At 44.9% G+C, this 16473-nt stretch overlaps 1 protein-coding gene across 2 annotated transcripts in view; it reads right to left on the reverse strand.

Moving 5' to 3' along the window:
• Positions 1-1489: 1489 nt before the first annotated feature.
• Positions 1490-16473, reverse strand: part of Rac1 (Rac family small GTPase 1) — a 30093-nt gene continuing 15109 nt past the window's right edge. For both annotated transcript variants that reach the window (XM_045144089.1, XM_045144088.1), the window contains exons 2-6: positions 15120-15191; positions 12387-12504; positions 3983-4045; positions 3392-3551; positions 1490-3139 (exon numbers count right to left, since the gene is read on the reverse strand). In XM_045144089.1, coding sequence (XP_045000024.1) covers positions 3009-3139; positions 3392-3551; positions 3983-4045; positions 12387-12504; positions 15120-15191 — 544 coding nt within the window. In that variant the 3' untranslated portion in view covers positions 1490-3008. The remainder of the gene's footprint in view (positions 3140-3391; positions 3552-3982; positions 4046-12386; positions 12505-15119; positions 15192-16473) is intronic.

Here is a 16473-nt window from a genome sequence, read left to right on the forward strand (position 1 = left end):
GCCCTCAAAGCAGCTATTCACTTGGATAAAAACACTGTGTTCGGGATGAGAAAGCACTTGGGAAAGAGTTAGGAGACCCTGCGCCTCCCTCAGGTTTTTACACAGTTGGTATTCAAAGGCAGTGGCTAAATCTGAAAAGATTAACCGGCCAAGAGAACCCTAACACTTAAATAGGTGGAGGTTAAGTATCAAAAGCAGACTCTTAGGATTTGCACTAAGATTTTAAAACTTACTTCTTAAGCCAGGCGTGGTGGCGCACGCCTTTAATCCCAGCACTCGGGAGGCAGAGGTAGGAGGATCTCCGTGAGTTCCACACCACCCTGAGCTACAGTGAAATCCTACCTCAAAAAAACTGTTTTTTTTTCTGCAAGGAGGGAGAGAATTGGGTGCAACAGGGCCTACAGCCGTTGCAAACCAACTCCAGATGCATGTGCCACCTTGTGCATCTAGCTTTATGTGGGTACTGGAGAAATCAATCCCTGGTCCTTAGGCTTTGCAGGCAAATAAATGCCTTAACTGCTGATCCATCTCTCCAGCCTTAAAACTTTTTTTTTTTTTTTTTGGTTTTTCGAGGTAGGGTCTCACTCTGGCTCAGGCTGACCTGGAATTCACTATGTAGTCTCAGGGTGGCCTTGAACTCATGGTGATCCTCCTACCTCTGCATCCCGAGTGCTGGGATTAAAGGCGTGCGCCACCACACCCGGCCTTAAAACTTTTTGAGAGTGACAGAGAAAGAGGCAGTTAGAGACAGAGAAAGAGACAGAGAGGATGGGCACGCCAGGACATCCAGCCACTGCAAACGAGCTCCAGACGAATGCGCCCCCTTGTGCATCTGGCTAACATGGGTCCTGGGGAATCAAGCCTTGAACCAGGGTCCTTAGGCTTCTTCACAGGCAAGCGCTTAACCACTAAATCAGCTCTCCAGCCCCAAACTGCCTTTAGTTAAAGAAACTATTCAAAACACTACCAGGTGCAGCAGCACATACCTTTAATCCCAGCACATGGGAGGCAGATGTAGGAGGATTGCCATTAGTTCGAGGCCACCTTGAGTCTACAGTGAATCCCAGGTCTAGATCAAGACCTACCTCGAAAAACCAAAACAAACATTTGACGTTCTCCAAGGAAAACAATTTCATATACGATCTCAGGCTCCTTAGGTAATCTGATGGTAGTCTACCCTGCCAGGCTGTGCAAGCTCACTACCCACACACCCTTAGCCCTGGGCTCTGGCCCAGCACACTGTGCATGCTCTCCGAGCACACGCCCGGGCAAGCGCCCCCACCTGGGTCTCTCCAAGGAGGCATCTCCCAACAGGCCCAAACAACAGATGCTGCGTTGTGTGGCTGGGAGCTTACCCACCTTTTCCCCTGAAGGCGGCACTCCCTCCAGTGTGAAAATCCCTATCTCCAAAAACCCAGGATTTTAAAGTGAGGCAAACATACCAGCAGCTTGTTCATCAAGTTTCCAAAAACACAAGCATCACCAGTTATATGATTCAAGGATTTATTAAGTCATACATGCAAAACATAATGCTAATTGCATTAGCAAAAGATCAATGTAAAAACACTCCACAATTCTGCAACTGTCAATTTAAAAAATTTTGTTCTAGTGGTTGAAAGGTCCAAACATTGTGTTCTTGCCAGTGAGTTAAGTTGTACAGAACATTGTTAGCACTAGCAGTTCACAGACCCAAAGGAACATTGTTAGGCAAAGCCACGACAGGAAGCATGTGTCCGTGTGGGCGAGGTAAAGAGGGTCAGTATTAGTCAGGTGACAGTGTGTTGGTAATCTGGCAAGACAGTGATGTTAAGGTTCATAGTTTGTCTAAAATATCTTAAAAACTGTAAAGCTGCAACACATGATTTTTACACCTGGTTACTAGAAAACTAAGGAAAGCACTTTGTTAGCTTTGAATAAAGTAACATGAAAACAGGAATGCACTTTCACTAATCTACAAAAAAACTAGTGTGTTCTCCGAAAGATCTTCTAGTACAAGTAGGAGGCATCTGCTCATTTAAGGAGTTCTAGAAGAGAAGCACTAAGTTAGCAACTATGGGAATGACCAGTTTAAAAATGAACTAGATGATCAATTTAGGGGAGAAATGATTAAGTGTAGGAGAAAGGAAAAGCTTAAGATAAGACACTGATAATACCGACCTTTCTTCATCATCTGCATTTGACAGAAATTAACCATTAAAAACCTTTACCCGTGACACTTTTATTCAGTTGAATTACTCCATGTACAATGTAGTGTAAAATTTCCATTTTGTATTTTGTCAAAATACTGCCTTTATCCTTTGATCACGTCGTGCTTCACACACTCCATCCAACACACCCACAACTAGGAACAGAAATACTTCATTAGAGGAGACAGGAACAAGAGTTCTGTTCAAAGTCTCCGCAAAAGCTAGTCAACTGATACTTTAGAAAACTCACTAGGAAATCAGAAAGACTGATCCAGAGCTAAGCTGTTGTATTACACTCACTCACTATGACATACAGTACAAAGTTATGTAATGAACATGGGCTGGTAAGTTACAGATGCATTACATGGCAACATGTCGTTAAGGAGGCCGGGCTGCGTGCTCCTTGGGAGGGTCTGCACCTCCTGACCCAGAAGCTGCAGTCTTCTCACAGACTAACGTCTCGGCAGGTGAGTGCTCAGTGTTCTTAGCACAGCGCAACTTAGTTCAGAAGGTATTTTGGCAACTCTTAATCTGAGCAAGAATAGGGGCTTTTGAAAAATAAGGCTTTAAGAAGGCTTGTCATTTTAGGGCTAAATTTTAATAGAATGTAAGTTTCAACTCTTACATTTAAAACAAAACCTTAAAATTATTGATCGGTTCAAAATGGTTTTATGGAAAAAGTAATCTGTAACAAAAACTTGGCATCGAATGCGAAGGCTCCACTGTTTTTTTTTTTTGTTTTTGTTTTTGTTTTGTTTTTTTTTTTTGAGCAAAGCGTACAAAGGTTCCGGAGGACAGGACCAAGAACAGGAACTCAGACAATTACAACAGCAGGCATTTTCTCTTCCTCTTCTTCACAGGAGGTGGACACAGAACAGCTCGTATAGCTTCATCAAATACTGTCTTGAGGCCGCGCTGTGTGAGCGCTGAGCACTCCAGGTATTTTACAGCACCTAGGAGAAATGGCCATAGGGTGATATACACCCTATCTGATTTAACCATACAGTAAGAAACATCACAGCACCCAGGGACTTCCTGCCATCATGGCATAGCTCAAGAGAGTCAACCCCAACCCTGCTCAGAAGTTTCAGCTGGTTTCCCAAAGCAAGCAAGACTCCAAAGAAAAACTGCCTCAGACTGGACTCCCGCCCCCAGCACAAGAGAACAGACTGCAAAGCAGATGGGAGAAGCACAGGACTTCATACCGATCTCCTTGGCCATGGCTAGTCCCTGTGGGTAGGTGATGGGAGTCAGCTTCTTCTCTTTCAGTTTCTCGATCGTGTCTTTATCATCCCTAAGATCAAGCTTTGTTCCCACAAGGATGATGGGAGTGTTGGGACAGTGGTGTCGCACTTCTGGATACCACTAGATGTGAAGGAAGAAAGGAACAAAATCGTGCCACTCTCTAACCATGCAGACGTCCTTCACCTAGCGACACAAGAGTGCCAAACTGCCAGCCACCCCACCCCGCCTTCCCACCTACCTCCCAAACCTCAAAGAACGAGGAGGAAGATCCTAGCAGGCCAGAACCCCCCAAGACGGAGAACAATGAAGCACGTTGTGGAACAGAAAAAAATGAAGGCATGCTGGTCTCCACTGAGGTCCCTGATCCCTTATTTTCACTAAACGGCTCCAAGGCACTTGTTACTGGAGTGAAGAACACCCTGCTTCTGAAGGCTTAAAGCTGAAGTTGTAACATGGAAAATTTAGCAAAAAGCCCATTTAGTAACTGACTATTCCTAGCAGCAGAGAGCAATTTAGATTTTAATATTTCTTTTTCTATTTCCCCAACTTACCTTTGCACGGACATTTTCAAATGATGCAGGACTCACAAGGGAAAAGCAGATTAAGAAAACATCCTATAGAAAAGAAAGAAGTACATTTAGAAAGCCATCTGATGATGAGTACACTGCTTCCTGATGCTGCTGGGGACAGATCAGATGTGCTGTGTGTCCACTGGGACCAGCAGCTGATGTCAGCAGCTTGCTCCCTCCCTACTCGCCCCCCGTCCACCAGCTAACTGCCAAACGCAAACAGCCTGTCAGTGAGTCATGAGAAAGGAAAGAACCCTGCTGGAAGCAGTTGGAGGCTAGGGAAGCATCAGTCACATCCCAGGAGCCTTCTTCGTGCTCACCTCTCACCTAGGCCCTATCGATAGAGTGGTGTGGGCATGTAGGCCAGAAGTTAACTTCCCCTGTCGTCCCCTGGTATGCCATCCACCTCAAGACTCCCACTGGCCTGAAGCTCACTGTTAGGCTAGACGGCTGGCCAGTAAGCTCCTTCCCGGAGCTAGGATTACAAGTGTGCCACCACCTGGCATTCACGTAGGTACTGGGGATCAAATTCGGGTCCCCATGTTTGTGACAAACATCTTACAGAACAAGACACAGCATTCTAATACTTCTGTAATTGTGGCCTCGCAGGTTCCCAAAAGCAGTGTCTTTTTTAAACATGGCGACAAATGCCTGCTTTTCATTAAGCTCCCCACATGCACAGTCACCAGAAACATCCATGCATCACCACTAACTCCAATTAAACTGCTGCTCACAATCCCTTGCACAAAGTGGGACTCAAGGATTTGCTCCCCTGTCCCAAGGAAACTTTAGTATGAAAGTGGGCTATAAGCACCAATCACCCTGGCACAGCCACAGCTTTTCAAGCATGATCAAGGCCTCTGGAAAACTTGCCCCTAGGGCAGCTATGGCCAAAGTAGAGATGTAAATGAAAAGCAGTGTAGTAAACATACTCAAAGAAAACTTTGATGGAATATATATACATATATGTAAATATATATTATATATAATAATTTTGAGATTTCCTTCCCATGTATATTTACTTGTATAAAACAATGCCCAAGCATTTTTAAAATGCTAAGCTTAGGCTGGGCATGGTGGCACACACATTCAATCCCAGCACGCAAGAGGATCAGCATACATCTTGAGGCCAGCCCAGGACTACACAGTGAGGGCTAGGTCAGCTAGGGCTAGAGACCTTATGTCAAATAAAAATTTAAAAATAGGGCTTGGAAGCCAGGCGTGGTGGCACACGCCTTTTTTAATCCCAACACTTGGTAGGCAGAGGTAGGAGGATCACTGTGAGTTCGAGGCCAGCCTGAGACCACAGAGTGAATTCCAGATCAGCCTAGGCTAGAATGAAATCCTATCTTGAAAAAAATAAATAAAAATAGGGCTGGAGATGGCTTATCTTAGCAGTTAATGTGCTTTCCTGCAATGCCAAAGGACCTAGGTTCAATTCCCCAAGACCCATGAAGGCCAGATGCACAAGGTGATGCATGCATTTGGAGTTCATCTGCAGTGGCTGAAGGCCCTGGCATATCTATTCTCTCTGCCTCTCCCTCTCTCAAGTAAAAAATTTAAAAGGCTTATAAAACATATCCCTGCCAGGTGGTGCATGGCTTTAATCCCAGCTCAGGAGGTAGAGGTAGGAGGATCACTGAGAATTGGAGGCCACTGTGAGACTACACAGTGAATTCCAGGTTAGCCTGGGCCAGAGCAAGACCCTACCTTGAAAAACCAAAAACAGAAGGGGTAAAAATATATATATCCCTAAGAAAAAGGAACCAAAAAAAAAAAAAAAAAAAGGAAGAAAGAAAAAGGCAATTATGCTATCTTGTGGAGCACACATAATTCACAAGCTAGCACTTGAACCATCCAGCTGGTATCTTGTATCTGAAAAGGAAAGAAATATCCCACACAACAGCTTCTTATAAATAACATTGTTTCAATGCTGGCGCATGCACAAGCTTGTCTGAGAATCACCAGGGCTTCCCAGCATCCAAAATGATTCCAACCCCCTCAAAGCATGGCTGTGTTAGCTCACCGGCACAGCACAGCTGCCCAACTACCCACGGCACAGGACACGGCAGCAGAGAAGGAAGGCCCTGGGAGTGAGGTTAATCAGGCTCAGCAGGCACCACCCCGCCTGAGTGCCAGGTGGACTCCATACCAACACCTCCAGCCAGCCGGGGAGAGGGGGCTTTGCGAGCCCCTCCTTCCACTTGGGAGAAGGCAAACAGTTGACTAACTGCTTTGATCAAATTGGTTAAGTAAACAGGCTCCAACAAAAGCCTATTTCATCAAGCAAACCCCATGTTGAGTGAATTAAATATAAAACACTCAAGGAACTTGAGGCTCAGTAAGAATTCCTAGGAGAACTAAGTGGAGTAAGAGGACAGACGAAGCTTGAGACAGAAGTCAACTGAAAGTCTTACATACGGCGATCGGCTTGTCTTTGCCCCTGGAAGGTATATCCTTACCACATGTGTCTCCAACCTAGTAATGCATGAGAACTTTGTTTGAGTTCAGTAAAAACTGAGGAAAATCAAATCAATGTAACCTGTTATTTATTCTTATCAGAATTTTATCTCAACCCCCCTGAAGATCCAAAAGCAAACAGTGACCTAGCATACTTTCAAAGCGAACAGCCACCAAATCAAGACTCCGTGAAGCCTGGAGAAAGGGGCAATGAAGGCAGCAGACCCTTGCCAGGGCCTGGAATGTTCTAGTGTCCCTTAATAGAGCCCTGCTCATGTGCTGCTGATGGCGTCTTCTGGTGTGAGGCCCTTCCGAGAGCTCCAGGCAAGCCCAGAGAAGCTTTCCAGGCCCAACAGCAAGCAGTCCCATCTGTCTCCTATGCACAAGTGTCCCTGCCTTCCTCCATTCTGAGAGTGGCTTGGACTTAAGACTTCGTGACTGAAAAATACTGTTGCTCCAACGAATCTGACTCTTCCAGAGTTGATAAAGCAGCTACTTGGTGATAACTTTTTAAAATATTATTTATTTATATTTATTTATTTATTTGACAGAGAAAGAGGGAGGAGGGGCAGAGAGAGAATGGTGGACATGCCAGGGCCTCCAGCCACTGCAAATGAACTCCAGACACATGCACCATCTTGTGCATCTGGCTTACATGGGTCCTGGAGAGTCAAACTAGGGTCCTTTGGCTTTGCAGGCAAGGGCCTTAAGTGCTAAGCCATCTCTCCAGCTCCTCTTTTCAATTTTGTTAACCTCTTTTTTGATGATGAACAGACATGCACGAAAGGAGCCACACGTTCCCACTTCCCAGCCCCGTGAACATTATTATGCCATCTGTCTGTTCCTTCCTCATTCCTTTCTCTCCTCCACCCCCAGCCTAAACACAGCTTCAGAAAGCATGACTGTGCTTCTGATGCCTCTTCCACCTCTGCTTTCCTGGCACATGCATGTGCTGGTCAGCCCTAGCTGCTGTCTTCTCCCTTCCTTGTTATATGCAGCAAACATTCCTAAAGTCACTTGTGTGTCACAGGGTCACTGGCCTCTAACCACAGAGATGTGAACAGTGACTTCCCTCAGGTCACCAGTAGACTTCTGACCCACCATTCCTGTCATGACTGTGAGAGTCTTCAAGGACTTTTATCAACTCCTGTTAGCACAATCTGCTTCTCCCTGAATGGTTAAAAGCATGGCCACAACCAGTTCTATCTGCCCGCCCCCCTGCTCCCCAATCTGTCAGTGGTATAGACCCCAAAATGGAGCAGTTTTAGAGACAGTGCAGAGGAACAGACGACTGGAATCTCACTACTTCAAAAGCAGTCATTTTCATTTTATTCACTTCCAAACGTTTCCCACCTGTACATCCCTCTTCCCTGCCCAGGAAAAAGACCCGTTCATATACATCCAGCAGAGAGAAGGCAGAACTACACAAAACAGGAGCAGGTCACAGGGAGGAGCTTCCAGGAAAACAAGCTCCAGAGAAAGGAAGGCTGCCTCCCTCCCACAGCCTGACACAGGCAGGTGTGGACAGAATGGCCAGCCAGGTGAGCCTGTGAACCTAATGACTTAGACATCAGACAAGGTTCCCATGTGACCACAAGGAAACAAAAGATCACTTCACAACCTTGTCTAAGCACAGAAAAACCCAAATCATTAAATATTTCCCACCTGGCCAATATGAACAACTGCTTTTCTACCATAGCTGTAAGCCTCCCTTTCCTCAGATAAATTCTTAACCTTAAAATGCACAACACAGAATCATTTTGCCTTCTAATAGCATTCACCAGAGCACACAACAGTTCCCCAAGGGTGTCGCCTTCACGGCATTTTGCTTAGCTATAGTATGTTCCTAGCGACCTCCACCTTGCAGACATACTTCTAACAGCCATCATAACAAAGGCTGAAGAGTTCTGAAACTCAAAATTATAGCCAAGAACAGTGACTTGTGACTATAATCTCAGCCTTCAGGAGGAGGAGGCAGGAGACTCACTACAAGTTCCAGTCCAATCTGGGCTAGAGTGAGATCATTTTTAAAAACATACAGGAGAGGAAAGGGAGAGGTTGTTATGTTTATCTCATGTCACATCAGACTAGCCCAGTTTTTAAAAACCTTTAAGGAAAATGAAATGGCTATTGCAAAATGCTAGGGTCCTGGCTAAGCCAACACAAGCCCAGTATCTCAGCAAACAGGCTGCACCGCTGGGTCAGACATTCAAGGGCCTTGTAATATTGGCTCATGTTCCCACTCATACCACTGAACACTGGTAACATTCTGGAAGCATGGGTGGCCTAACAATGTAAACTGATATAACCTGCACATTCCACTGACCCACCTTGATTCTAATCATGCCAAGAAGGTATGCAGAACTGACAAAATATTAAGAGAAAACAAAGACAGCTCACTGAAAGCTAGAAAAACCCTAAGGATTACTTAATTTAAAACAATAGAAGCTTGAAGTGGGCATGATGGTTCAAATGTAATCCAACCACAGGAAACATACAGGAGAATTCCCCTGAGTTGGAGGCCAATCTGGGCTACAGAGTCAGTCCAGGTTGGTCTAGCCTATAGAGACCTTTAGTTATTATTCAAAGAGTGCAATTTCAACAGAAAACAACAACCATCTACCTGCTCACTATATGTTGGGAGAACAAAATAGAACCAACAGTTTAAACTGATTTATTTACACAGACCTGCCCACCAAAGGATGCTGACCTAAAATGCCCACAAGAGATGTTAACATCTCTTTCTACAAAACTCTAAGAGATCCTCCTCCCCATCCTTCAGGAGTGGATCCAAGCAAGTACCTTGGATGAGCCACATACACAGGGGTACAGCCCAAGGAGCCAAAATCAGAGCCCACAGGCTATCCAAGTTTAGGGTTACCCTTGGCCAACAAGAAAACAAGGTGCCAGCCTAAAACTCCCAGATCCACTGTCTTGTTTAACAGTGTGGCACTTAAGAGTAAAACTTTCCAGGCATCAATATTTGAGTATTTGGGGGCTGACCCTTACTTATCAAGGTAGCTTCCCCCCCACAGTTTTTGGTGTTTTTTTTTTTTTTTTTTTTTTTTTTGGTTTTTCAAGATAGGGTTTCACTCAAGCTGACCTGGAATTCACTATGTAGTCTCAGGGTGGCCTTGAACTCATGGCCATCCTTCTACCTCTGCCTCTCAAGTGCTGGGATTAAAGGCGTGCACTACCATTCCTGGCTAAGATACTTTTCTTACCTAGCAACACAAGCAGCTATGTCTTCAGCTGTCAGCTGGGGTCTCTCTCCTCTGCTAAGAATGTCCATTCACTACCCAACTTCTTTAATATACCTTGGGTGTATTAAAGAAGCTGATCTGTGGGACTTCCTGTTAGTACTTATGAGCAAGAATGTCTTACACCTTCTTGCTACTCAAGTCATTTCATATACAGACAAGATATAAGAAGTTTTTTAAGTTCATAAGGACAACACCCACTTTGACTTCAAGTATCAAATAGGACAGCTTTATTCAATCTAGAAAGAGCCCATTTTACTCATCTCTGCTCCTTGGCACAAAGGTGGACTCCGGCCAAGTCACCTTTGACTTGCCCTAAGTACTCCTTCAGAATGGCCTCGCCTTACCCTGTGCCCCCTGAGTCATAAAAGGGTGGCTCCCATTTCTCAGAAATGATGCCACACCCTTCCGGATATATCCACTGAGTTGGAGATATGCCACCCACTGTTCTAAATCTGAAATTATTCAGAATCCACTACATATAAAAACACAGTTACCAAGCTGGATGTGGTGGCGCATGGTATTTTAGCCAGGCATGGTAGTGCACGCCTTTAATCCCAGCACTTGAGAGGCAGAGGTAGAGGATGGCCATGAGTTCAAGGCCACCCTGAGACTACACAGTGAATTCCTGGTCAGCCTGAGCTAGAGTAAGACCCTACCTCAAAAAACCACCAAAAAAACAGTTGCCAATGATAATGAACAATTAATCTGTTTGGTAATAGGGGTGTTAATACTTAATCAGATTAACTGAGAAACTACCCAATTCAAACTTCACTTAACTCACTCTGTAGTCCCAGTCTGGCCTCAAACTCATAGTGATCCTACCTCTATCTTCCAAGTGCTAGGATTAGCAGCATGCAACATCATCCCTTTTTTTGGTTTTTCAAGGTAGGGTTTCACTCTAGTCCAGACTGACCTGGAATTCACTATGAAGTCTCAGAGTGGCCTTGAACTCAAGGTGATCCTCCTACCTCTGCCTCCCAAGTGCTGGGATTAAAGGTGTACACCACCCCGCCTGGGTCTTTTGTCTTATAGTTAACCTCAAGGGCAATTACTAAAAAGTTACTACATGGGCTGAGGAGATGGCTCAACAGTTAAGGCACTAGTTTGCTTCAGTTCCCCATTACCCACACAAAGTGGCCCATGTGTCTGGAGTTTGTTTGCAGTGACAAGAGACATGATGCATCCATTCTTTATCAAATAAATACCGCTTTTGTAAAAAAAACCTGCTATAGCTCAAATAGATTGTATTTGCAATGCTTCTAACAAGAAACAAAAGGTACACAATGGGAGAAAAGAGGTTTATTGAAAAGTTTAAAACCGTGCTGGAGAGATGGCTTAGCGGTTAAGCGCTTGCCTGTGAAGCCTAAGGACCCCAGTTCGAGGCTTGGTTCCCCAGGGCCCACGTTAGCCACATGCACAAAGGGGCGCACGCGTCTGGAGTTCGTCTGCAGTGGCTGGAAGTGCTGGCACACCCATTTTCTCTCTCTGCCTTTTCTCTCTCTGTCACTCTCAAATAAATAAATAAGAATGAACAAAAAAAATATTTTTAAAAAGAAAAGTTTAAAACTATCACTAGCTAGACAAAAAAAATGTAAGAACTGAGTAGACTTGGGGCTGGGGACATGGCTCAGTGGATGAAAAGGCTTGACACACCAAAGTGAGAACTTGAGGTGGGTTCCCAGTACCCACATAAATTCCAAGAGAATGTGGTGGCTGCCTATAGTCCCAAAACCTACAAGACAGGGATAGGAGATACCTGGGTTCAGTGAGAACTTCAGCATCAATAAATAAGGTGGAAGACATCAACTTCTGGCCTCCACATGCCCGTGGTGTGAACACACATACATATGCACATGCACCCCATACATATGTATACATACATACATACATACATACATACATACATACATACATTAAAAAAAAAGGCTGGAGAGATGGTTTAGCAGATAAGGCATTTGCCTGTGAAGACAAATGACCCCATCCCATGCCAGACACACACAGGTGAGGCAAGGGCAAGGCCACACATGCCCTCTAGGTTGCACAAGCATCGGCAATTCGACTGTAATGTCTGAGGCCCTGGCATACTAATTCTGTCCCTCTCTTAAAAAAATAAAAGCAACGTAATGCTGTCTTCTACAAGTGCACTCTTGAAAATCATGCAAATCGGGTTTCCCTACCACGAAAATCTCACGTTTTAAGTAAGTTTATCATTGTGTTAGGCTGCATGTGGCCAACACGCAGTTGGGTTGGACACCCCCACAAGAAGCCAAATAGTAGCAAATGCCAGAAAGTGTCAGGATATGTTAGGGCTGTTCTGTGTCAACTCATCCCAAGAACAAAGAAGCATAAACCACGGAAATAAAGAAACTGTTGGGAGTCACACAGTCAGATCATGGTAACAAGCAAATCCACAAAGATATGCACTTCTTGTACACTCAAGAACTATACTCAAAGAGACACATGGAAAATAAGGTGCAGCCATGTGGTGGCACACACCTTTAATTCCAACACTCCGAAGGCAGAAGTAGGAGGATCTCTGAATTCAAGGCCAACCTGAGGCTACATACTGGATTCCAGGTCAGCTAGGGTTAGAGTGAGACCCTACTTCAAAAAACAAAAAAACAAACAAACAAACAAACAAAAAAATCCAGTGCAAGTCTTACTGTTTGTGGATAGGAGAGGGGACGCAGTCTGTCATAATCTTCTTGTCCAGCTGTATCCCATAAACCCAGATTAACTGGTTTTCCATCTACCATAACATTGGCAGAATAGTTGTCAAAGCTGTAGAATGAGATTAAAAAAAAAAAAAAAAAAAGGTTAATCATAGACGTGGTACCTGCACAGCATCCCAGGTAAGATGGATGGTGAAGGCAGGTAAGGGGATTGACAGCCACAGGAAACACCCTTGAGGCACAACAAAGAGCCTACAGAGAAGTGAACCTGGCTGAAAAGTATGTGGAGATCCAACCAAGCACACCCAAGAAAGAAACATGCTGAGAGGCAAAGGCAAGCGCTAGGGCTAAGTGAGACAAATGCACACACAAAAGCGCTGCAATTTAAACCAAGGTACACACTGCATAAGTTTTAGGTCACAATGGTAAGGATTTATTTTTACCTATTACAGGACTTAAACCACAGGCCACCATACTATTAAGAAGAGTCAAAATCTAAGTGATATTCTAGTGTGATGTGTAGAATGTAGTGACCAAGCTAGCTTTCATGAGGAAAATATTGAACACCTATATTCCTAACACTTAAGAGGCTGAGGCAGGATGATCAAGAGTTCAGCCTGAGCTACAAAGTCAGTATCACCAGTGGAGAAAAAGTAATCAGTTCAGTTGCTTGCTTTAAGATGGACTTGATGGCACAGGCTTAAGACCCAGCACTCAGAAGGCTGAGGTAGGAAGACTGCAATGAGTTCAGGGCCAGCCTGGAGCAAGAGTGAGTTCCAGGGTTCCAGGTCAGCATGGGCTAGAGTGAGACCCTGGGGGGTGGGGCAATAAACAAAAATTAGGCACAAAATACAGAGACCGACCATCTTTGCTTCATTTAAGTAGGAATGCTCTTCTTTCTTTATTTATTTTTTTTGTTTGTTTGTTTTCAACGTAGGGTCTCACTCTAGCCCATGCTGACCTGAAATTCACTATGGAGTCTCAGGGTGGCCTCGAACTCATGGCGATCCTCCTACCTCTGCCTCCCAAGTGCTGGGATTAAAAGTGTGTGCCGGGCTGGAGAGATGGCTTAGCGGTTAAGCGCTTGCCTGTGAAGCCTAAGGACCCCAGTTCGAGGCTCGGTTCCCCAGGTCCCACGTTAGCCAGATGCACAAGGGGGCGCACGCGTCTGGAGTTCATTTGCAGTGGCTGGAAGCCCTGGCACGTCCATTCTCTCTCTCCCCCTCTATCTGTCTTTCTCTCTGTGTCTGTCGCTTTCAAATAAATAAATAAAAAATGAACAACAACAAAAAAGTATGTGCCACCATGGCCGGCAGGAATGCTCTTCTTAAGTAAACTCCACATAAACCTCTGGAGAGTGTAGGCAAGAGTGGTGGAGCACACCTTTAATCCCAGCAAACTAACTCCAGATGCAAGCACAACCTTGTGCATATGGTTTCCGTGGGTCCTGGGTAATCAAACGGAGGTCCTTTGGCTTTGCAGGCAAATGCCTTAACTGCCAAGCCATCTCCCCAGCCCCTTCCAGTTACTTTTTTTTTTTTTTTTAATGTGCATGAGGGCTGGAGAGATGGCTTGGCGGTTAAGGCACTTGCCTGCAAAGCTTAAAGACCCATGTTTGACTCTCCAGATCCCACGTAAGCAAGATGCACAAAAGGTCAAGCACAAGGTCACACATGCCCACTAGGTGGCGCAAGCATCTGGCGTTTGACTGCAGTGGTTTAGGCCCTGGAACACCAATTCTCTCTAAAATAAATTAAATTAAAAGATGTGCATAAGCTGGGTGTGGTGGTACACACCTTTAATCCCAGCACTTAGGAGGCACAGGTAGGAGGATCGTGGTGAGTTCAAGGCCACCCTGAGACTACATAGTAAATTCCAGGTCAGCCTGGGCTAGAGTGAGACCCTACCTCAAAAGAAAAAAATAAAATGTAGCCAGATATGGTGGCATATCCCTTTATTCCCAGCAGCACTCTAGAGGGAGAGGTGGGAAGATTGCTGTGAGTTTCAGGCCATTGTGAGACTACATAGTGAATTTCAGGTCAGCCTGGGCTAGAGCGAGAACCTATTTTGATAAAATGAAGAGGGGAAAAATGTACATGATTCTTTAGAGCGCTTAGTGGGTGTGCTGTGTCAAGCAGAGTGGGGTTTGACTGAGCTGCTGCCTCTCCCTAGTCTGAGCGTTCACAGGGGACAGCCACAGGGAGGAGCATCAGGATGCCTACTTGCACGGTCATAAAGAAAGCACCCTTCCTTATTTACCCCATCCTGCAATCCTCAGGGAGTAAGTAGCTCAACTGTGGACTCCACCGTCCCCTCACCCTATGCTAATCCAAAGCCCTGCAAACAGTTACACAGAAGCAACTGATGACTTCCCAGAAAAGACCAACTGAAACCCGTGGAATGCCTCATGCTCCAGTTCCCATGAGCTCTCACATGGACAAGGACTGTCTTTGGATGGAACTTTTTACCAGGCTCCTTTTGTCTAATTTGGGGTTTCTTTCCATTACCCAGTTAATTTGACTTTCTTTTGTTTCCTGAATGTCTAAAAATCAATCAGGAAAAGCAGTTATCCCATCACATGAGAAAACTATACATTAAATTGACCTATATATTTCTGAAGCCTCAAACAAACTTGCAAGGGGGCTTTACCGCAAAGCAAATGCCAGAGCAGTGAGAACAGTACAGCCCCCATCCGTCAGTTCCCCATCGAATGGAGATACTTACACAGTAGGGATATATTCTCCAGGAAATGCATTGGTTGTATAACTGATGAGTAGGCAAGTTTTACCTACAGCTCTAAAGGAGAGAAGAAAAAAAAAGGCTGCTTAGTCAACATGAATGTAATCCCAGCTTTCATTATTCTGCCGTATTCATTTCTAGAAAAGTTAAAAGTATCCACAGTCATAAGTAAACAGGAGGTTTCTATTAGTTTTATTAACACAACCACATTTTTATCCTAAAATTCAAAGAAATTAAAATACAACTCCCCAGAGAGGAGAATGAGGAGCCATTACATTCTATCAGCATCAAGCACCAATATTCAAGAAATAAATATACAAGACTCAGGAGGAACATTTTAGAACCTCAAGTTTCTTCTATGTACATCTATAGAAGCCTTTCACCGAGAATGTTAAGTTCTATTCTGAAGCATCTTAATAGTAATATGCAAACGGCTTGCCCCTGCAGCTTCAACTCCCATCACCTCCCTAAAGCCTGCCCTGGACCATCAGCGATGAGTGTGTGGAGTCAATCACCCACCACAGCACTGTGCTCACACTAACTCTTCAAGAGCACCTGCTGCCTTCACACACACAATCTTCATGTCACCACACGCTTTCAAAACTGAAGCTAACAACATAAATTCTAGACATGGGCTGGAGAGATGGCTTAGCGGTTAAGCGCTTGCCTGTGAAGCCTAAGGACCCCGGTTCGAGGCTCGGTTCCCCAGGTCCCACGTTAGCCAGATGCACAAGGGGGCGCATGCGTCTGGAGTTCGTTTGCAGAGGCTGGAAGCCCTGGCGCGCCCATTCTCTCTCTCTCCCTCTATCTGTCTTTCTCTCTGTGTCTGTCACTCTCAAATAAATAAATAAAAATTTAAAAAAAAAAATAAATAAATTCTAGACATGTTAAGTAATAGCTTGGGGATGGAGAAAACTCCCCAAACAAAAAGAGAAAGTAAAAGAGGAGTACAGGCTGGCATGGTGGCGCACGCCTTTAGTTCCAGCACTCAGGAGGCAGAGGTAGAAGGAATGCTGTGGGTTTGAAGACACCTGAGACTACATAGTGAATTCCAGGGCAGCCTGGGCTAGAGTGAGATCTTACATTGACCAGTCCCCCCAAAAAAGAGACGCATGTAAAAGTATGTAATGGGCCAGGCACAGTGGCGCATGCCTTTAATGCCAGAACTCGGGAGGCAGAGGTAGGAGGATCGCTGTGAGTTTGAGGCCACCCTGAGACTACATAGTAAATTCCAGGTCAGCCTAGGCTAGAGTGAGAAGAAAAAAGTATGTACTGGGATAAATCATATCAATATTACCAATATCCTCTCAGGCAAAATGTCAAGGCAGCAGTGGTGGAA

Source organism: Jaculus jaculus, chromosome 2 (assembly GCF_020740685.1).
Source record: "Jaculus jaculus isolate mJacJac1 chromosome 2, mJacJac1.mat.Y.cur, whole genome shotgun sequence".
In the NCBI taxonomy this organism is placed as follows: domain Eukaryota; kingdom Metazoa; phylum Chordata; class Mammalia; order Rodentia; family Dipodidae; genus Jaculus; species Jaculus jaculus.